This window comes from Halichondria panicea, chromosome 1, assembly GCF_963675165.1.
Source record: "Halichondria panicea chromosome 1, odHalPani1.1, whole genome shotgun sequence".
NCBI lineage: Eukaryota > Metazoa > Porifera > Demospongiae > Suberitida > Halichondriidae > Halichondria > Halichondria panicea.
In genome coordinates, this window is record NC_087377.1 from 130,001 (window position 1) to 152,324 (window position 22,324).

At 41.9% G+C, this 22,324-nt stretch overlaps 2 protein-coding genes and 4 long non-coding RNA genes across 15 annotated transcripts in view; all 6 read right to left on the reverse strand.

Moving 5' to 3' along the window:
• Positions 1–1,394, reverse strand: part of LOC135346128 (uncharacterized) — a 12,367-nt gene extending 10,973 nt beyond the window's left edge. For 2 of the 3 annotated variants that reach the window (XM_064543834.1, XM_064543762.1), the window contains exons 1-2: positions 1,137–1,393; positions 599–912 (exon numbers count right to left, since the gene is read on the reverse strand). In XM_064543834.1, the coding sequence (XP_064399904.1) occupies positions 599–912; positions 1,137–1,156 (334 nt within the window). In that variant the 5' untranslated portion in view covers positions 1,157–1,393. Of the gene's footprint in view, positions 1–598; positions 913–1,136 lie in introns of all 3 variants that reach the window. The other variant, XM_064543682.1, reaches the window with a different exon arrangement.
• The window catches only part of LOC135343885 (uncharacterized), a 16,552-nt gene extending 13,358 nt beyond the window's left edge, over positions 1–3,194 (reverse strand). The window contains exons 1-2 of the mRNA XM_064540943.1: positions 3,189–3,194; positions 2,937–2,987 (exon numbers count right to left, since the gene is read on the reverse strand). Coding sequence (XP_064397013.1) covers positions 2,937–2,987; positions 3,189–3,194 — 57 coding nt within the window. The remainder of the gene's footprint in view (positions 1–2,936; positions 2,988–3,188) is intronic.
• A 138-nt stretch (positions 3,195–3,332) lies between these two features.
• Positions 3,333–4,171, reverse strand: LOC135348320 (uncharacterized). Its single transcript, XR_010398733.1, has 3 exons — positions 4,022–4,171; positions 3,789–3,967; positions 3,333–3,545 (listed from the first exon to the last, which is right to left on the reverse strand). It is a non-coding gene; the product is annotated as an uncharacterized LOC135348320 (long non-coding RNA).
• A 1,837-nt stretch (positions 4,172–6,008) lies between these two features.
• Positions 6,009–6,907, reverse strand: LOC135348827 (uncharacterized). The gene is made up of 4 exons (XR_010398815.1): positions 6,740–6,907; positions 6,516–6,614; positions 6,385–6,423; positions 6,009–6,332 (listed from the first exon to the last, which is right to left on the reverse strand). It is a non-coding gene; the product is annotated as an uncharacterized LOC135348827 (long non-coding RNA).
• An 8,866-nt stretch (positions 6,908–15,773) lies between these two features.
• On the reverse strand, positions 15,774–18,268 carry LOC135347632 (uncharacterized). Of its 8 annotated transcripts, none has more exons than XR_010398542.1 (6): positions 17,662–18,260; positions 16,846–17,447; positions 16,578–16,727; positions 16,237–16,372; positions 16,045–16,159; positions 15,774–15,810 (listed from the first exon to the last, which is right to left on the reverse strand). It is a non-coding gene; the product is annotated as an uncharacterized LOC135347632 (long non-coding RNA). The 8 variants fall into 8 exon arrangements; XR_010398547.1 differs by having other exon boundaries at positions 16,237–16,341; positions 17,662–18,257; XR_010398521.1 differs by having other exon boundaries at positions 16,045–16,372; positions 17,662–18,268.
• Positions 18,269–19,017: 749 nt separating this feature from the next.
• Positions 19,018–20,656, reverse strand: LOC135348249 (uncharacterized). The gene is made up of 4 exons (XR_010398707.1): positions 20,540–20,656; positions 20,258–20,320; positions 19,508–19,792; positions 19,018–19,431 (listed from the first exon to the last, which is right to left on the reverse strand). It is a non-coding gene; the product is annotated as an uncharacterized LOC135348249 (long non-coding RNA).
• Positions 20,657–22,324: the final 1,668 nt, after the last annotated feature.

Here is a 22,324-nt window from a genome sequence, read left to right on the forward strand (position 1 = left end):
GGATTTCTAGTGACGAGTTTAACTTCAGCCATGTATACGTAAGTGTATAGTGGTCAAGATGGACCAAACATGTCATTGTACCACAACCACTTGTCGTACAGAGAAAGTAAAGGTAGCATAGGAAAGGGCATGCCTTGTTCTATTGGTGTGCAAAATTTGAGCTTGATACACCACTTTTTGTGGAAATTAGGTATGGGATTTCTAAAGAGCATACAGAAATGCCTGAGTCCTGTTACTATTATCCCTCACATCTGTTGTGGAACAAAGTTCAACTATCACATATATTTTTAACAGATATTACTATGGCAACCGTATAGCAAATGTTTATGTATTTCAAACAAGTGTACGTACATTGCAAATAATTATTCGAAATTGAAATGTAACACTATTAAACTTTCCGCTGTATGCATGGTATGAAAACTTCACATACACAACGACTACTTACCAGTGCTACGACTACTACATCGCAAATAATTATTATACTACGCGAAATTACTGACACAATTGATATTGCTACACAGTACATGTATATAACTCAGATACCATAATGATATGGAGAAACAATTACAATACACAAATAATTATAATGACTACTTACCAGCGCTGCACCCGACCTCCTTCAAGTACTGCACCACCTCTTTATGACCTCCCTCGCATGCATAGTGAAGTGGAGTCCTGTTAGCCCACCCACCACCTTTATCAGTACGAGCTCCATGAGTAACAAGTGTCTTCACAATCTCAAGGTAGCCCCACCAGCAAGCACTGTGTAATGGAGGCACCTTAACCCCCCACTCGTCACTCCAGTAGAGCTGGTGGTTGGGGTCTGCCCCCTGTCCCAACAGGGACCTAACTTTGGTGACGTCATCATTGACTACAGCCTCGTATAAGTCCTCGGCTAGCTTCTTTTGAGAACTGTACAAAATAGATGGTTGGGGGGTCAGTCATACAGAGAATTACTTGATATGTGTATATAGTTTATACAAGTGACACCATGCACATATCCAGCTGTCACTTTGCTGTACAGTGTTCCACCTCTGATCATAGCCTGCTCTGACTCTACTAATGGAATGAGCCTCCCTCCATGCAATCACAAGGTGCTACCATGAGTAGTAATTATAGTCTACATGTTCACTCACTCTGAATCTTGTTCAGCCATTGAAGCTTCTTTCAAACTCTGTCAAATTCTCCCCTTGTTTCTCGAACTGACACACAACGTATTGCCAACCCTCTGGCTCTGTCACTAATTTCGCCCCTTTCCTATAAACATAATCATTGCTCAGATCCTCCCCTTTTTCAGAGGTGTCACATTCCGGCCAGGGCTTTCTTAGTAAACAAAGCAAAGCTAATTAAGCACTACACAAATCCATTTATTTTTGACCTTCTTTCAACAAGATATTGCATATGAAGTAAAAACACTGAACATAAAAATCCATTTATAATTATATGCACACAGTCAATAGTCGAGTCATGTGATCCTACTACACACAAAACAACACTTATAATAATACTAAACACACAGAAAAATAAATATTAAAATTCAGCTAAAAGGAACTGCTCCAAATTGATCTACAGTTGTCATTGTCTTCGTAACCTTTGAACCCTCTCCAAAGGGGGGTGCTCCAAACAAATCTCGTCTTGCATTGTCAGCAGTAGTATGAGTGGGCGGGGTAGAGGAACGTCCGTCAAATGAAGTGCTACCAAAGTCATCCGTAGGAAATGGACTGCCAGTCTGTGAGGGTGTGTGTGTGTGTGTGCGGGTGGGGTGTGCATGGGTGGGTGTGTGTGTGAGGGTGTGTGTGTGTGTGAGGGGTGGGAGGTTCAATAAGCAGTATATAGAGTGGTGCCTGTCTATTGTGGTCACCCTCTATAATACAGCCAGGTTTAATAAGGGACCCAGAGTCAGCCTCTGCTCAGCCTAGGGGCAAGTATCGTATTACTAGAATACTTGGTGAAAAACCTTGCGAATGAGCAGAAAATTAATTGACCTTTTGCGATCTAACTATTGTGTTCTGGCAAGGATCGTGTATTTACTAGTAATAAGTTAGGTTTTGTAATTTTAGGGGCACGCACGCACACACACACACACACAACAGATAGCCTAAAAAGGGGACAATAATATACGTATCATTATAATAATAGGAGCAATACACTTAAGCTCACTATCAATAGTCTTTATAATTATAGGCTTAAAGTTAACATAATTATGCGTAAAGCTGGCTACATTTCACTAGGGTGTGTGTGTGTGTGTGTGGGCGTGGTCTCACCTCTCAGGTCTTGTGTGTAAGGAGAGTCTTCAGGAATGCTGTACTGAGCACTGACTATGGCTAGAGGGTTGTCACCAAATGGAGTATCCATGAAGCACAGCTTAAACAGTAGTACGCCCAGTGCCTGTGTGTGGGCGGGTGTGTGTTGTGTGAGGGTGATATGGGTATTATTAGATTCGTCTCATTGAGAGCTTTCAAATGAGTATCACTAGTAAACGTGTTTATACTTAACATGGTTCAGTGAACGTGATTCAAGGAAATTGGTTTAAGCACATACCACCACTCATCCCCCACATTCCACAGTCTTGATGACTAGACAGCCCACATTCACTTCAATTAAAATGCAAACCAGAAAACATAAATCAACCACTTAGCTACAGTACACAATAGGCTCTGTGGGCTCTCCCCAGACATTTGATAAGGTAATAGAATCCTGTGAGATGTTACAGTAATTCACTAACTCAATTAGCTATTCAAACAGAGTGCTCCTTCTTCAAGGGGAAACACTGGTCCCAAATGAACAGTTGTGTACAATTAAAACAACCCCATCAACAAAGGTCACCTCTGTACAATGGCTAAAACTCTGCTCCACAAATAATTATGTTATAAAGAGATTCCACTGTACTGACCTTGAGGTCACGATGTATGGTGGGTTTTGCTTAGCAGCGGCAGAGGATGTTGTCTCAGTCGAGTGATCACTGAGTCAGCAACTCCATCACCACGCTACCTAATTAAACAGGAAGAAAGAATAATAATTACAAGGAAAATTGGCTGCCATTTGGCAGGTATTACATGCAAAATAGCCAATTTGGCATTTTTTAATTTGGCGTCTTAGGCGTAATCTCGTGGACCAGCCGATATATCATATTTCAGGGTCAGGGTCCGCATCTTAGGCGTGGCTACTATACAGCAAAGATACCATACCGCCATTTTTAAAAATACTCGCCAAAATAATTATTATTAAGTACAGTGTTGCCTAAGTTATTGACCATCAAAAATATTATAGCACCTCCACACACACACACACCCACCCACGCACACGCACACGCACACACACCCACACACGCACACACACACACACCCACACACACGCACACACACACGCGCGCACACACCCTCCACACACACTCACTTTAGGCACACAACGGAAGGTGATCTTTATCTCATCACAAACAAGAGATGAGAATGGAAGTCAGTGAGGCGGTCCTCATCTGTGGGAAACTTTTGTTCCCTTGTGAAGACATTATTCTGACACAGCTCCTCTACACGTGTGTGTTGAAACTGTGTGTGGGGGAGCATGTTCATAAGATGCTCAACAATGGGAGATATTAATATTGAGTTGAATCAAAAGCTTGTAATAAGCATTCTGTAGCTATTGGAGAGGACTATATCACACGCCTGACAACCACACCATCACTATAATTATTATTATAGCATCATACTGTAAAGCAATCCCTAATTTGATAGGCTTTCAAGGAGCTACAAAATGGACAATCTCTACTGTGATTATTATTTATAATGCACCTATCAATGTGATGCCCCCCAGGAGGGGTCGGGCTAACATGAGGGAGTTGACCATACCCCAGGTCAAGCTTCCCCATGGTGGGGGAGGATTCTGTCTTCAAATCCCCCATTCCCCCAGTCAACACTGGCCAGGGTTTGAGCCTCAAGCAGTTGCATACACAATCTCCTATACAGTTCTACTGAAAATTAATAAGTCATCAATTATTATTGTCTAGTAATAAGGTAGCGCTCACCTTTCCCCTGAGTCAGAGTGTTGGTCCATTGTGTCCAGTGCACCGTGCTAGCTAGTAGGACCACTCCAATGGATGTGCTCTCAGAGTATTAGAACTGATGAATGAAGCACATGGACAGTGGGTAAAGGATCATCACACTATTAGACAAAATAATTATGTTTCATTTTGTAGATTAATTTTGATGACAACACGCTCACACACAAGATGCGAGGGGTCAGACACTATGAAAATTTGTGTACGGGATTTTAAAATCTCGAGATTCGGGAGATTTTACAAGACTTTACGGATTTCAGAAATTTTGAAGATTTTAGAGATTTCAGAAGATTTTGGAAGATTTCAATGATTTTAGAGATTTTAGAAGATTTCAGAAGATTTCAGAAGATTTCAAAAGATTTCAGAAGATTTCAAGGACTGCAGGGGCCCATAACAGCTCTATAAAGTCTATATCATCACGGCAACACATTGTTCATGTTGTTCCAGGTTTAAACTATTCTTCTACCAGCTGTCCTTCTTATTCCAGCTCTTCCAAATTCTCCTGCATGACGTGCAGTGGATCTATAGCTAGCTAGCTAGTTATTATAGGTTTCACTATAGCTATACTGATAATTATAAGTCTATAGCTATATAGTATAGGTATAGCTTTATATATATAAATTATTATGTATAATTATTATGAATTTAAAGTATAATTATAGGGGGCATTGTGAAATGAAAATGCATTGCATTGTGAATTGTAAATGTACATACAAATTATACTCCTCTACAATTGTTACAGATCCATTTATTGTTTTTCTTCACTTCGAAAGCATTGACACACTTGAGGTGAAACCAGCCTCCCAGTTTACACCCGCTGCTCTCACACTCAACCATTTTTGAGCCATTATCAGGCAGTCTACAGTAGCAATACAATTGAATCTCCACTATTTCCTTTGTTATCGCTAATCTGGCTGTTCTTTGTGAGTTAGTCGGAATAGGGTGTCATGGTTGCTTGGTCAATGCATTTCAAGAAATGCTCTATCATTGCATTTTGTTTGAAATTGCAGTAGCAGGGGTTTAGGCTATGTGCTAAATGCGTAATGAAAGCGATAGCAAACAATCCACAGTCTGAAGCGCCTGATTGTTGTGCCACATTTGCTACAGCGACGGAAAGTTGTTGCTCTGAGTCTCTTGTTCCATTTGCTAGAAACTTGGCCAAAAGTGTTTGAGTGTCCATGCTTATTCCTCTATACATGCAACGAGTCGTATAGACATGCAGTGGGAATCAAATTTGTGGTACTGCACTGAAGTGTAGACAGAGCTATCCAATGGTTGCTAGAAACGTTCAAAATTTGTAGAGACTCCTGTGAGAGAGGACTGATATATTGCGACTGTTGTAACACAGAGCACCGTAGGCCATGCAGATGAGTGAATTGCTTTTTTAGCAAGTATTGGGCATAATTTACATGATTGTCGTTCAACCAGGCATTACGGCTTAGCAGAATACTGTGGTCTTGGTGGTAGAGATGAAAATGATCAATTTTCTTCCAGATAGTTGACTCGGATGAGTCTGAAATGATAGTAATATCAGAATTTGTGCTTGTGTCGATGGTTACTGTTTATAAAACATTCACATTCTTTGGCCAGAACAAATTCTTGAGCCATTGCTAGTTTGTGGTGCTCAGGACTGAATCGAAAATCTGGCGTAGGCAACTTCATCTCTAACAACTGGAGGATCACCGTTGACCACCTTAGCTGCTGGTTTTGCTGCAGATAATACAACTAACGTTGACCTGCTACTCTTCGGAATTGGTGTCGAATTCCTTCGTTTGTTCCGATATGCCATACTTAACTGCTGTCGAAGAGAGTACTGATGTTGTGTGTAGAATATAAGGGTATCAGTATATAACACCACATGCATTTCTATACAAAATATCATTTCAAACTCACATTGTCACATCCGTTTACGAGTATTTTGTTGCGGAGATTCGGGTACTTGCCACTTTATTCCCCTGAAGCTTGTTGCTACTCAGGGCCAGCATTACCCTCTTACTAGACTGAATACTTCTGGGACAGGACAAGGGTTTGGAAGTGGACTGCAACTCGTTTTAATAATTGCCGGCTCACGAGCTACTAATTTCTGCACAACATCACCATCACCATCGTCGTGTGGTGTCACACTATCAGTTGCCGACAGATCAAGTCCAGCAATAAGGGTGTCACTGTGGTCCATGACCAAACTTTCATCACTATGCCAGTCGTATGCGTAGTCGGTAACCATGCTGAAGCTTGCACTTATCTGGTCACTTATCGCAGACTCATCACCAGCAATTCCCTGTAAAATATTCAGAGCTGTATGTAATTAAAATGAACTCAGTTAAACTTACTTGTGTATATATGTCAGGTAGTGACTGCGGTGTTTGCTCCTGTGCAATAGAGAAGAAGAAAATAGAGAGTGCTATTAATTATTAAAATGGTGAGACTACGTTTTCATACCGGTGAATGACTTTTTACTGACCTGTTCAGTTGCTATAAGCTTCTTTAGCTTCATGCGCAGCCCACTTTTAGGAGGAGGATCCAGTGATAAAACAACCTATAGCTGTGCAACAGTGAACTCCTGCAATTGTATCAACTATTTTAGCAATAATTTTTATGCAAATAAACTTTAAGCATCCTACATTACTTTTAGAGCTAGATTTACACCAGTCCATACACCATTGCTAGTAAGTCTACTTGACTTACAGTGCAGTTGCAGTAGAGGAAACAGCAATGACAGTAATATACTATTCAGTGGGCTCTCGAGACCATTGCAACACTCTGCAGCTGCATGCTGTAACGTAGCAAGATTTACGGAGATGGAAACATAGATTACGGATTTTAGGGAGAGATTTTAAGAGATTTTAAGGAGATTTTGCGAGATTTTAAGATTTTAAGGAGATTTTGCGAGATTTTAAGATTTTAAGGAGATTTTGCGAGATTTTAAGATTTTAAGATGATTTTTCGAGATTTCAAGATTTTAAGGAGATTTTGCCCACAGGCGTACAAGATTTAAGGAGTGGCGGACCCCTCGCACAAGATGGAGACGGTTGGGGAGGAAAAGCGTTCACTTGTCCTTCCCTCTAGGAGCTTCCACAAGGCTGGATATCAGGTGAATACTCCTCCAAAAGACCAGCAGCAATGGATCACGAGGCAAAGAGCAGCGAGTACAAGTGAGTGGCTAGTCATGATCAAAAGTGGACCACCTAGTATAGTGTATAGGCTGCTTTAGATGACTGGCATTCAATATCTGCTAATAGATATCATTACTAGTGATCAAACTATACAGCCTCTGTATCAAATGCATCCATTGCTACACATTTGTTGACCCGTTGTCAGTCTCCAAGATAATGTGTGTATTTAGTAGTGCTACAAGACTGTACATACACTATCAATTATTGCAGCTCAAGTTGATTTGAAGAAATAAAAATGTTTAAGATAATAATTGTTATGGTGGAATTATCTACTAGTGAGTGAGTGGTCTGATTGTTCTCTCACTTGTTAGATTCGTGAGGGTCAGTTGTTCCCTCTGTTGGATGCTGATGATGATCCAGCCATTGGACGTCAGATAAAAATACAGTCGACCTAAGGAACAGTGAGTACTGCCGCGTGCAGAGTGTGACTCTTTCCCTAACCAAACGTTTTGTAGTTTGTGCTTTTTGCGCTGTACTCCCCCCTTGGATGTGTGACTGTGTTTTGTAGTTTGTCCTTTTTGCGCTGTACTCCCCCCTTGCATGTGTGACTGTGTTTTGTAGTTTGTGCTTTTCGCGCTGTACTCCCCCCTTGCATGTGTGACTGTGTTTTGTAGTTTGTGCTTTTTGCGCTGTACTCCCCCCTTGGATGTGTGACTGTGTTTTGTAGTTTGTGCTTTTTGCGCTGTACTCACCCCTTGCATGTGTGACTGTGTTTTGTAGTTTGTGCTTTTTGCGCTGTACTCACCCCTTGCATGTGTGACTGTGTTTTGTAGTTTGTGCTTTTTGCGCTGTACTCCCCCCTTGCATGTGTGACTGTGTTTTGTAGTTTGTGCTTTTTGCGCTGTACTCACCCCTTGCATGTGTGACTGTGTTTTGTAGTTTGTGCTATTTGCGCTGTACTCCCCCCTTGCATGTGTGACTGTTTTTTGTAGTTTGTGATTTTTGCGCTGTACTCCCCCCTTGCATGTGTGACGGTGTTTAGTCACTAGCAATAGTTTTACGTTCCCCATGAGTTCAATAATTGTGTACCTCCTTGTTTTGTGTTTATGCGAGTGCGCTGAATGCGCCAGGGAAAGCTTAGGTTTTCTGAATGCTTAGAAACAGACCTTTCAAATGGTACCATCAAAGTTCATATTTGAGAGATAACATTATTTGCCAATTTAGTCCCCATGGTCCGAGGCCGAAAAATAACAAATTAAGGGCCTGAATGATATATTGGATTGAAACACATCATTTGAAAGGTATTTTTCTAAGCTTTCGGAATATTATAAAATGTTTTACATTGGATCAACTGTTATGGCTGTTGAAAGACACACCTTCCGTTTAATTCGTGAATCTTTCAGCTGCCATAACTTAAATTCTGTGGAGGATCGAAAGTCAAAAATTTTTATAGTTTTTTGAATGCTTAGAAACACCTTTCAAATAGTATACGATAGTTTGATGTTTTTTATGCGTTGTACTCCCCCCCTTGTGTGACAGTGTTTTTAGTGGAATAGTTATTGTTTTTTATGTGCTGTACTCCCCCCTTGTGTTGTATTTTTTATGCGAGTGCGCTGAATGCGCCAGCGAAAGTCTTAGGCGATCTCTCTCGCGAGAGGGCTGAATGCGCTAGCAAACGTCTTAGGCTCTCGCGAGTTGGCTGAATGCGCCAGCGAAAGTCTTAGGCTCCCGCGAGAGGGCTGAATGCGCCAGCGAAAGTCTTAGGCTCCCGCGAGTTGGCTGAATGCGCCAGCGAAAGTCTTAGGCTCTCGCGAGTTGGCTGAATGCGCCAGCGAAAGTCTTAGGCTCCCGCGATAGGGCTGAATGCGCCAGTCTTAGGCTCCCGCGAGTTGGCTGAATGCGCCAGCGAAAGTCTTAGGCTCCCGCGAGAGGGCTGAATGCGCCAGTGAACGTCTTAGGCTCCCGTGAGAGGGCTGAATGCGCCACGAAAATGACCCGCTATACGATAGTTGGAATAGTTAGTGTTTTTTATTCAATGTACTCCCCCCTTGCATGTGTGACGGTGTTTTGGGTTAGTTAGTGTTCACTTGTCTATACATGCATTAATTTGGGTGACAATTTGTCGGACATTATGATCATTGACGTGTGCAATAAATGATGTATATATACTGTGTGTGTGTGCAGGACTGAACACCAGCCCCCGGCATGTATCATATGAGGGACGCTGTACAGAGATGTTAGGGCAAGTTCCTTTAATTAGATCCAGATATTGTAATTATTTCCTTCTTCCAGGTTGTCGGTGGCTAAATGTGCTTATAGTTGCCATGGAGATGGAGATGGTAATTGACTGAAGTCATGTACCTACCTCTCGATAGAAGGAAACAAGGATTTGTCAATAATTATAGTACTGTGATAAATAAATGTTTTGTCAACTTCGATTCTCTAAGATCATAATGACACATTATAATTGTTATTATTACACAACTATATACTATTGTTCTTGTTCTTACAAAACATTACATTATAATGTTACGTTGTTTCATATTAATTATAAATTATAGGCCAAGGAACAAGTACAGCAGCCATTCAGTGTTAGGTAGTGCCAGACCATCAAACCATCACCTTGTCCATCCATATATACACAACCATCAACCTACACAGAGAGCATGAGAGACTTGTCACACAACATAGCTAGCTACTCATCTGTGTGTATGCTGTTACCGTCAACCTACATAGAGAGCATGAGAGACTTGTCACACACCATAGCTAGCTACTCATCTGTGTGTATGCTGTTACAGTGGCTCCTCCACAACCGTCAACCTACACAGAGAGCATGAGAGACTTGTCACACAACATAGCTATAGCTACTCATCTGTGTGTATGCTGTTACCGTCATCCTACATAGAGAGCATGAGAGACTTGTCACACAACATAGCTAGCTACTCATCTGTGCATGTGTATGCTGTTACAGTGGCTCCTCCACAACCGTCAACCTACACAGAGAGCATGAGAGACTTGTCACACAACATAGCTAGCTACTTATCTGTGTGTATGCTGTTACAGTGGCTCCTCCACAACTGTCAACCTACACAGAGAGCATGAGAGACTTGTCACACAACATAGCTATAGCTACTTATCTGTGTGTATGCTGTTACAGCGGGACAACCATCAACCTACACAGAGAGCATGAGAGATACTGTACACAATGGAGCTACTTATCTTTTGCTGTGAAGAAACATCGACCTACACACCATTGAAGCCAGCCATACTTATCTTGAGTGTCTCCATAGCTGCACACAAGACAATCTACACACACACACACTCACCACTAATAAATGATAGTAGTGGGCGTTGAGATCTGAGCCCCTCCCCCACATCTCCAGTCAAGCCCCGCCCCCTTCAGTACCTGCAATACATTATACAGTGATGAGGTTAGTAATCCTCCCTGGGTCCCAGAGTAGCATGGCTTGTCTGTACCTGGAGGAGAGAGAATTAAGACAAAAGCAGTGAGAGAATGGAACACTAGTACAGTAGCTAGTAGGAGGAACTGTGTGTGGTGTGCATTGTGGCTGCAAGAGAACAAGCAAATGCATGGTTACATTGAGAGCAGCAGTTCAAACAAAACCATCCACTCCACACAATACAATACCAGCCAATCACCACCACAGCTGACAACCATCAGCCTAGTATTATCAATACACACACAATACATAATTATAACACCAGACAACAAAATTACACCCATAGCTGTTTGTGCTGTGCAGAGAAGAGATGAGAAATTCCCACAACAACAAATCAATTCAACAGCGAAGACCACCAATTAATTCAGATCATTATTATCATCATAATACCAGACCAAGAGTGAATGCACTCCTGACCAGACAAATAATTATAATCAAATCACACATCATCACCAAACCAGACTGTGCAGAAGAGACAAAATTTCCCAACCCCACAACAACCAATCAAATCAACCACAAGAGGACCACCACCAGTAGTCCAGTAGTTTCCTTGCCCAAGGGACTAATACAATAAGGGCATAATAAACTAAAGGGACCCTGTGACTGTGAGTACCATTAACTGAGCACAGAAGTAATCAACCAGAATGTGTGGGATGGTTCAACAACAGTAGACTCACAGAGACAACACCTCCTTGTTCTTGAAGCCCTTGTCGACTCCAGTTGCAACAAGCCTGGCATGCAAGGCTTGCACAAGTGCTCAAGACTACTCTTCACAAATCCAGTCAAAGGCTACAGTTCCCTTGGCAAACCTAGGGTTTAGTTAAAGCTTGAACTTACCAATTCCATGTGCAGTAGGCACAGAGTTAAGATCCTAAAAAAGCCGTCATAACAGATTAGGCCACTCCAAGTGATACTCTGGTTTCTGGTCCACCGCCCGCATCAGATTTTATTCTATCTCATTATTTCTACTACGCATGCACAGAATGGCCATGTGGTACAAAATAGTGTGATAATGATTTCATTTGCAAAATAATGAGATTCATAAGGTGAAAAATTGATAATGACATAATGAGAAAAGCCGCCCGCCCGCATGCAATTAGAAAAACTTCAGGACCAGAAACCAGAGTATCACTTGGAGTGGCCTTAGTATAAGCCAAGAAGCAGCAGTTGTCTAACTATATTATAGCTAGCTATTCTAATGATCCTAGCTAACTAACTATTGGAACTGATAACGAGATCTTAACACTCCCAATTATGGCAGGATGCTGCCCTTTAGGCAGGTACTAGCAGAGTGCTCCCTCTGAGAATATTCCAGGCCATGACGTCAGAGTCTCCAAGGAGATGCCATGGAGACAACATGGAGGACCGCAGGAGTACTAGCTACAAATTTAAAGTGTTGCAAGTATTGTGGCATTGCGAAATCTGTCCCTGCATGTGAATGCTCATACGCATGCGCAGTGTGCCCTCCATGCAATTCAACAGCATAGAGACCAGCCCCTCCCCTTTTATCCATTATCGTGCAGAAGCTCGACGACCTTTTCAGCTAGCTATCATCGATCCTAGGCTGAATTTTCGCTTTTATAACGGTTAGGCAAACAACTAATCGTTATAAAAGCAAAAACTCGGCCTGGGATCAAGGCTAGCTATCATGCATGCTGCCATTAATGTACAAAATCAACCTGAATAACTACTTAGAAACTGCCATGGCAATTGTATAATTATGCTTTTATATAATTATAACGCTGATGACTGCATTATTATTTTTATGCACAAATCTTAGCAAGAGTGGGAACCAGCAAAACAAAGCATAACAATTAATTAGTTGTTTCTGATCAATAAAAGATGTACGAGTCACTATCATGGTATGGAATGGGTTCAATTCACTAGCAATAGTTTTGCGTTCCCGTGAGTGGGTTCAATTCACTAGCAATAGTTTTGCGTTCCCGTGAGTGAGTTCAATTCACTAGCAATAGTTTTACGTTCGCATGAGTGGGTTCAATTCACTAGCAATAGTTTTACGTTCCCGTGAGTGGGTTCAATTCACTAGCAATAGTTTTACGTTCGCATGAGTGGGTTCAATTCACTAGCAATAGTTTTACGTTCCCGTGAGTGTGTTCAATTCACTAGCAATAGTTTTACGTTCCCGTGAGTGGGTTCAATTCACTAGCAATAGTTTTACGTTCTCGTGAGTGGGTTCAATTCACTAGCAATAGTTTTACGTTCCCATGAGTGGAGGTTCAATAATTCACAACAGCTGCATTGTACCTCCTTGTTTTGTGTTTTTTATGCGAGTGCGCTGAATGCGCCAGGGAAAGCTTAGGTTTTCTGAATGCTTAGAAACAGACCTTTCAAATGGTACCATCAAAGTTCATAAAGATAACATTATTTGACAATTAATTTTAGTCCCCATGGTCCGAGGTCTAAAAATAACAAATTAAGGGCCCGGATGAAATATTGGATTGAAACACGTCATTTGAAAGGTACTTTTCTAAGCTTTCGGAATATTATAAAATTTTTGACATTGGATGAACTGTTATGGTTGTTGAAAGACACACCTTCCGTTTAATTCGTGAATCTTTCAGCTGCCATAACTTAAATTCTGTGGAGGATCGAAAGTCAAAAATTTTTATAGTTTTTTGAATGCTTAGAAACACCTTTCAAATGGTATACGATAGTTTGATGTTTTTTATGCGTTGTACTCCCCCCCCCCCCTTGTGTGACAGTGTTTTTAGTGGAATAGTTATTGTTTTTTATGTGCTGTACTCCTCCCTTGTGTTGTATTTTTTTTTGCGAGTGCGCTAAATGCGCCAGCGAAAGTCTTAGGCTCCCGCGAGTTGGCTGAATGCACTAGCGAACGTCTTAGGCTCTCGCGAGTTGGCTGAATGCACCACGAAAATGACCCGCTATACGATAGTTGGAATAGTTAGTGTTCTTTATGCACTGTACTCCCCCCTTGCATGTGTGACGGTGTTTTGGGTTAGTTAGTGTTCACTTCTCTATAATTACATACATGCATTAATTTGGGTGACAATTTGTGGGACATTATGATCATTGACGTGTGCAATAAATGATGTATATATACTGTGTGTGTGTGCAGGACTGAACACCAGCCCCCGGCATGTATCATGAGGGACGCTGTACAGAGATGTTAGGGCAAGTTCCTTTAATTAGATCCAGATATTGTAATTATTTCCTTCTTCCAGGTTGTTTGTGACTAAACGTGCTTATAGTTGCCATGGAGATGGAGATGGTAATTGACTGAAGTCATGTACCTACCTCTCGATAGAAGGAAACAAGGATTTGTCAATAATTATAGTACTGTGATAAATAAATGTTTTGTCAACTTTGATTCTCTAAGATCATAATGAGACATTATAATTGTTATTATTACACAACTATATACTATTGTTCTTGTTCTTACAAAACATTACATTATAATGTTACGTTGTTTCATATTAATTATAAATTATAGACCAAGGAACAAGTACAGCAGCCATTCAGTGTTAGGTAGTGCCAGACCATCAAACCATCGCCTTGTCCATCCATATATACACAACCATCAACCTACACAGAGAGCATGAGAGACACTGTACACAATGGAGCTACTTATCTTTTGCTGTGAAGAGACATCGACCTACACACCATAGAAGCCAGCCATACTTATATTTGATGTCTCCATAGCTGCACACAAAACAATCTACCTACACACACACCACTCTAATAAATGATAGTAGTGGGCGTTCAGATCTGAGCCCCTCCCCCACATCTCCAGTCAAGCCCCGCCCCCTTCAGTACCTGCAATACATTATACAGTGATGAGGTTAGTAATCCTCCCTGGGTCCCAGAGCAGCATGGCTTGTCTGTACCTGAGGGAGAGAGGAGACAAAAGCAGTGAGAGAATGAAACACTAGTACAGTAGCTAGTAGGAGGAGCTGTGTGTGTGTGTGCATTGTGGCTGCAAGAGAACACCGGTTACATTGAGAGCAGCAGTTCAAACAAAACCATCCACTCCACACAATACAATACTAGCCAATCACCACCACAGCTGACAACCATCAGCCTAGTATTATCAATACACACACAATACATAATTATAACACCATACAGACAACAAAATTACACCCATAGCTGTTTGTGCTGTCCAGGGAACCGGAAGAGATGAGAAATTCCCACAACAACAAATCAATTCAACAGTGAAGACCACCAATTAATTCAGATCATTATTATCATCATAATACCAGACCAGGAATGAATGCACTCCTGACCAGACAAATCATTATAATCAAATCACACATCACCAAACCAGACTATGCAACAAAATTTCGCAACCACAACAACCATGCAATCAAATCATCCACAGAAGGACCACCACCAGTAGTTTCCTTGCACAATATTGGTTGCCAAAATGATGATCACCTTTGAGAAAAAATCACACACAAAACAAACACCAAATGCTAAAATCATAAAAAACTGTTCTAAAAATCAAATTCTAAACTATTTTTTACCCCTGGGAACAGCTGTTGTTTGCTAGACTAATCCAGGGCTTGCTGCGGAAAGCCCTTCTTGTTCATTCACTTTCTGGTCCCGTTTCTTACCATTGAATTTACTGTACCAAAATACTCCCACTCACTACTTTCAGTCCGACATCTCCACCAATAGGCCTCGGCTGCAGCAGTCCTGCTTCTCTTGGCTGCTGCTAAAGAATCTGGGTGGAGCTGTTGCTGGACTGAAGCTAGGACGCCTTCTAATTATATCCACCGTCAAGGTACCCATTATAAAGTAAAAAGCTTATATCATACAGAAATTTTTTGATACAGACGCTTGAATACTACTGTTGTTTTTATACCACCCAACAAACACAAAATATTTATAACATGAACAAACATTTTTTAATAATAATATAGAGCTGCAGGCCAAGAGGCCACACTGGACCACGGAGGAGGTTCTACAAGACATCTTGAATGATGAGGAACCTGCAGAGGAGTGGGAAGAGGATATGGCAGAGGAGTGGGAAGAGGATATGGAAGAGGTAACAGCGGACAGGGATGAGCCAGTCATGCAGGGCAGTGACGAAGAATTTTCTGATTGGGATGAAGGTGGGGTCCTAAAACTAAACTGAATACCGATATAATTTATTACAACGTACATGTAGAAATGGAGCCCCCGTCAACAGACAGCAATCCTGCACAAGGTAAATTAAATTAATAATAATTATAAGGTTAACAATTTGTACCAGCTATTGATAAATCCTTTCCTAGACGACACAAGTGACGACGACACAAGTGGTCCAAGCAACTCGTCACACGGTTTGTGCAATGTTATGAAGTACAATTACAATCAGTTAGACTACCACACAAAACTAATGTATAGCTAATTATTATTACCCTCACATTAATTTAGGCAATGAGCAACCTACCTGGAGGAGTGAATTGCACACCCTGACTATCAAGTCATTTGAGTCAGCAGTAGGAACAACAGTGGACATCTCAGAGAGGCCAGAAGAAGTGTTTCTGCTATTTTTTAACAATGGTCTGCAGGGACACATTGTGTGTGACTACGCTAGACATGTAATGGGAGAGGAGGCATACCGAACGTGGACTCAACTCACAGTTGAAGAGCTCCGGGCCTTCTTCGGATACTCCATCCTCATCTTGTTTCACGAGGTGATCCCTCGCACGATCGGTTAGGGAAGATCCACCCCCTCATTGAGCACCTGGGTGAGAGGTTCGAAGGTTTGTACAACCCTACACAGAATGTAGCAGCAATGATTAAGTTTCAGGGGCAGTCTTCCCTAAAGCATTATATGCCTATGAAACCGATCAAACGGGGGATCAAGGTGTGGGTATTGGCAGATAGTGCTAACGGCTATTTCCATAAATTTGACATATACACGGGGAAGCAAAAGAAGAGACAGGTTGGATTTGGTGAGTATGTTGTCAAAACACTTACCGACGGGCTGAAGAAGAAAAATCACCACGTTTTCTTTGACAACTTTTTTACGAGCCCCAAACTTCTTGAAGATATGGAGAAGGATGGTATTTATGGGTGTGGTGTAGGTTTACCACCAGGGCTGAAGAAACATGGTTTGAAGAAGAGGTACTATTGTGCGTGTGTGTGTATGTGTATGCTTTTGCGAGTGTGTGTGTGTGGTGTGTGTGTGTGTGTGTGTGTGGTGTGTGGTGTGTGTGACTGTGCTAACTAAAATTATTTATCTCACCTTTTACAGAGGAGAATCCAAGATATTCCAGAAGGGACCACTGGTGGCGTGTGCATGGCACGACAGCAAGGAGCTCACGGTCCTCTCAACGACGTCGCAACCAGTAGCAACGGGATCCGTTCTCAGGCGACAGAGAGACGGTTTAAGAATGCCTGTGAGTTGCCCTGATAGCATAATAATCTACAACAAGCACATGGAAGGTGTGGACAGAGGGGACCAAATACGTGGATATTATTCCTGTCGAACAAGAAGTCGGAAGTTCTACAAGTATATATTTTATTTCCTATTTGATGTTTCTATCATATTTTACACACTAATTATACCTCCAAGCCGAATCAAAACGTAAAAGACTTCCGCCTCCAACTGGCCAAGGAGCTGATTGGCACGTACTATTCAAGGAGACTCCCAGGCCGCTCAAGTAGAGTCCAGCGCCCTCTTCAGCTCCAACACTTTCCTCTCAAAATGTGCCTGCAACCACCTGCAAAGAGATGTAAACGGGGATGGTGTGCGTTCTGCTGGAAGGACTCCAACAAGAGGACTGACAGATGTAACGAGTGTGGTGTCTGGCTCTGCCATGGTGGAAACCCAACATCAGACTGTTTCTATTTGTGGCATAAGAACTTGTAAATATTATAATTATTATCTTATTTACTGTTTATGATAATTATTATTTATTAGTACGGCTTCATTATAGTCACATGATGTACGCTAATGATACACACTAATCATTATAATTATTTAAAGCAACAAAGCTACGCGTACATATATACGTACTGCATCGCTCGGTAGATTAATAATACACAGCCTATCACTCACCTTGTGACACGTACGTTTGGTTGACTGCTCCACCACCTGAGAATCACACGCATCTGTGATCCAGCAATACTCTGTACACACAAAGAAAGATGATGAAGGGTTCTTAGTACTACAAATTCTAGATACAATGAAAGCACCGCAGGTGCTGATGCCTCGGTGGAGATACCAAAGCTACATAACATAAAGCTACTAATAGCTACTAATAGCACATGATAAACAATTTAATTTTGCTGAGTTGGTAATGATCGACCATGATTGTTGTTAAAAACGATTGACGCCCAAAAGTTCAAGTCTAAAGCTGCATTCAAGTAGCAGAGCCTTGCAGCTCTCTTCTCACTCTTGCAGCTACCAATAGCTAGCGTTCTATAGTGCAGAGCTAACTACTAAGTAGAGTAGCAACACTCGGTAAACAAGTTTGGCTACGTGTTCTTCTGAAAAGGCTGCAATGGCATTCCAAGTAAGCAAAACTAGGCATAACTCGAGAACGAAGCATTATTTGGCAAATCCACGAATTTAAATCCATGACTAGAAGCCTATAGAAACTCTTACTTGCACTTGATTCATCCTTGAGCAGCTGTAGCAGTCTACACGCACGCACGCACGCACGCACGCACACACACACGCACGCACGCACACACACACACACACACACACACACACACACACACACACACACACACACACACACACACACACACACACACACACACACACACACACACACACAGACACACTACCGCATACCTCACTTGCGCATACGCACCGAGGCTATCTGCCATTCAGGCTGTATTATTTTATCAAAGTGTATCATAGGCCCTAAAGAATACTCTAAACATCACTACAGTCAACATACAGCTTAGGAAGCTTGGTAGAGCTGGGCCACTGCAAGTGTTTCTTCGTTCACAGTCACACACGAGATCACATTTGTATATAAGCCACACCTAGTACATACAGTACCTGCACACAAAAAAAGGTGAAGCAAAGCTTCTTAGGAGTTTAAACTCTACAGCTATGTGCTATATACCAAGCACAATTAGTATTAGACTGTATGAAGCTTCTAGAGAATCGAAAAAGCCAAGTGACAAAGTGGAATTATACACAACTACTACTTACCACTTGACAGAAGCAGATCACAGCCAAATTTTCGAGATAGTAAGCGATTCGGGCATCATCTTGTAGATCTTTGACTGATCAACTTGAGCTGTAATAATTGATAGTGTATGTACAGTCTTGTAGCACTACTAAATACACACATTATCTCGCGCTGTTTCTGCAACACAGTGGAAAGCTCGCGATGTTTTTATAACACAGCGGAAGGCTGCAAAAAAATCAAGTCAATCAATAAAACATGACCAAATAAACAACTACAATGCTCCACAAGGCTTCCTAGCCTAACATTCCTGCAAACATGCAAGCTACAAGCAAGCAAAGAAACTCACCTCTTCCAGCAAGACACTGAGCTTCTTCTTCAAACGGGTCAGGTGGCATATCCGGCACCTGATCCCTTCAAACTTCAAAGGAACTGAGCTTCTGGAATTAACTGGATCTGAGAATATTTCAGGCCATTGACGTCAGAGTCTCAGTTTCAGAGCTGGAGGTAAAGCCTTTGAAGTGATCCTTTGACGAGGCCTTGAATTCCAATTCATTTTCAGTCCCTCTAACTCTGGGTCTTCTCTTGCTCCACTCGAAGGAAAGGCTCTTGTCCCTCAACTCTCGATCAGAGGCAAAGGACAGGGCAAGGAGGAACACATCATCTCCTTCGCTGACTTCCTGACAGTGTAACGTGGGGTAATGGATGTTAGTAGATACTCTTGCACACATGCATAATTATAACAAAATTACTCACTTCTGCAAACCAGCATTCTTGGTGATCGAGGACTGAGAGAGATTTCACTGGTGCATGTATATAACTCCATTAGTATGAGGACCTCGTGTACATCACTGGATATCTGCTTAGTAATGGATGAAATGTATGTCACAGAATACGAGCAATCAGACAGAGCCTTGGTGACAGCAATCTCTTGTTTGATGAGGTAGACGTCAGCATCATTGTTGACTGCCAGTCTCTTCAGAGCTATAGCTTGCGTCCATTACTGGCTCTGACCACAAAGACGACATGCAGCAAAGCCACCTAGTGTGTGTGTGTGCGTGGGCGGGTGTGTGTGTGGGGTGTGTGTAGAGTGTAGGTACTGTACAGTGAATTGCGCTTGCAACAGAATTTCACAATATGGTTAATTTATGTGTGTGTGTGTGTGTGTGTGTGTGTGTGTGGGGGATGGTGTGTGAGGAAAATGGCTGACAATACTTATATAGGACGGCTAGTACATTTTGCAAAAGAGCCGACTTGGCATTTATTAATTTGGCATCTCAGGCGTGTTTACTACAGCAATGAGGTCGTATCCTAAACAGGTTATGAGAAGTCTCACCCAGGCAAGGCTATATGCAAGGCCAGGTCTAATCCCCCAGTCAGTGTGAGGACAACACTTCAAGAGTCAAATTAGAGTCAAATTGCCCGTACCTCCCGTGGGGAGGGGGGGGCAACACATTGAGAGGCATTATCACCTAATCATGATTATACAGTATAGGTAGTTGTCACCTGAGCTGAAACGGTACTAGACACTGGAGTGACACCAGAGTCACACAATTCGTTGAGGTGTCCCTGTACTGAGGGGATAGCAAACACAGGGGTCAAAGTACACATAATTGTAGGAGAGTTTGTAGCCATTCAGCTTGTTGAGATTCAGTAGCAGTAAGCTGTGCAAATTAATGATAGGCTTTCCAATAACTAAAGAATTGCATGGACAATCTCAACTATACATAAAAGTTCTACTGAAAATTAATAAGTCATCAATTATTATTGTCTAAAGGTAGCGCTCACCTTTCCCCTGAGTTAGAGTGTTGGTCCATTGTGTCCAGTGCACCGTGCTAGCTAGTAGGACCACTCCAATGGATGTGCTCTCAGAGTATTAGAGTGAATGCACCATATAGACAGTGGGTAAGAATCGTCAAACCATTAGACAAAAATTAATATGTTTCATTTTGTAGATTTGATGACGACACCAAGATGGAGAAGGTTGGGGAGGAAAAGCGTTCACTTGTCCTTCCCTCTAGGAGCTTCCACAAGGCTGGATATCGGGTGGATACTCACCCAAAAGACCAGCAGCATTGGATCACCAGGCAAAGAGCAGCGCAGCGAGTACAAGTGAGTAGCTAGTCATGATCAAAAGTGGACCACCTAGTATAGTGTATAGGCTGCTTTAGATGACTGGCATTCAATATCTGCTAATAGATATCATTACTAGTGATCAAACTATACAGCCTCTGTATCAAATGCATCCATTGCTACACATTTGTTGACCCGTTGTCAGTCTCCAAGATAATGTGTGTATTTAGTAGTGCTAGAAGACTGTACATACACTATCAATTATTGCAGCTCAAGTTGATTTGAAGAAATAAAAATGTTTAAGATAATAATTGTTATGGTGGAATTATCTACTAGTGAGTGAGTGGTCTGATTGTTCTCTCACTTGTTAGATTCGTGAGGGTCAGTTGTTCACTCTGTTGGATGCTGATGATGATCCACCCATTGGACGTCAGATAAAAATACAGTCGACCTAAGGAACAGTGAGTACTGCCGCGTGCAGAGTGTGACTCTTTCCCTAACCAAACGTTTTGTAGTTTGTGCTTTTTGCGCTGTACTCCCCCCTTGGATGTGTGACTATGTTTTGTAGTTTGTGCTTTTTGCGCTGTACTCCCCCCTTGCATGTGTGACTGTGTTTTGTAGTTTGTGCTTTTTGCGCTGTACTCCCCCCTTGCATGTGTGACTGTGTTTTGTAGTTTGTGCTTTTTGCGCTGTACTCCCCCCTTGCATGTGTGACTGTGTTTTTTAATTTGCGCTTTTTGCACTGTACTCCCCCTTGCATGTGTGACTGTGTTTTGTAGTTTGTGCTTTTTGCGCTGTACTCCCCCCTTGCATGTGTGACTGTGTTTTGTAGTTTGTGCTTTTTGCGCTGTACTCCCCCCGTGCATGTTTGACTGTGTTTTGTAGTTTGTGCTTTTTGCGTTCCCATGAGTGGGTTCAATTCACTAGCAATAGTTTTGCGTTCCCATGAGTGGGTTCAATTTACTAGCAATAGTTTTGCGTTCCCGTGAGTGGGTTCAATTCACTAGCAATAGTTTTAAGTTGCCGTGAGTGGGTTAAATTCACTAGCAATAGTTTTACTTTCCCTTGAATGGGTTCAATTCACTAGCAATAGTTTTACGTTCCCGTGAGTGGGTTCAATTCACTAGCAATAGTTTTACTTTCCCTTGAGTGGGTTCAATTCACTAGCAATAGTTTTAAGTTGCCGTGAGTGCATGGGTTCACTTCACTAGCAATAGTTTTATGTTCCCGTGAGTGGGTTCAATTCACTAGCAATAGTTTTACGTTCCCTTGAGTGGGTTCAATTCACTAGCAATAGTTTTGCGTTCCCTGAGTGGGTTCAATTCACTAGCAATAGTTTTGCGTTCCCGTGAGTGGGTTCAATTCACTAGCAATAGTTTTGCGTTCCCGTGAGTGGGTTCAATTCACTAGCAATAGTTTTGCGTTCCCGTGAGTGGGTTCAATTCACTAGCAATAGTTTTACTTTCCCGTGAGTGGGTTCAATTCACTAGCAATAGTTTT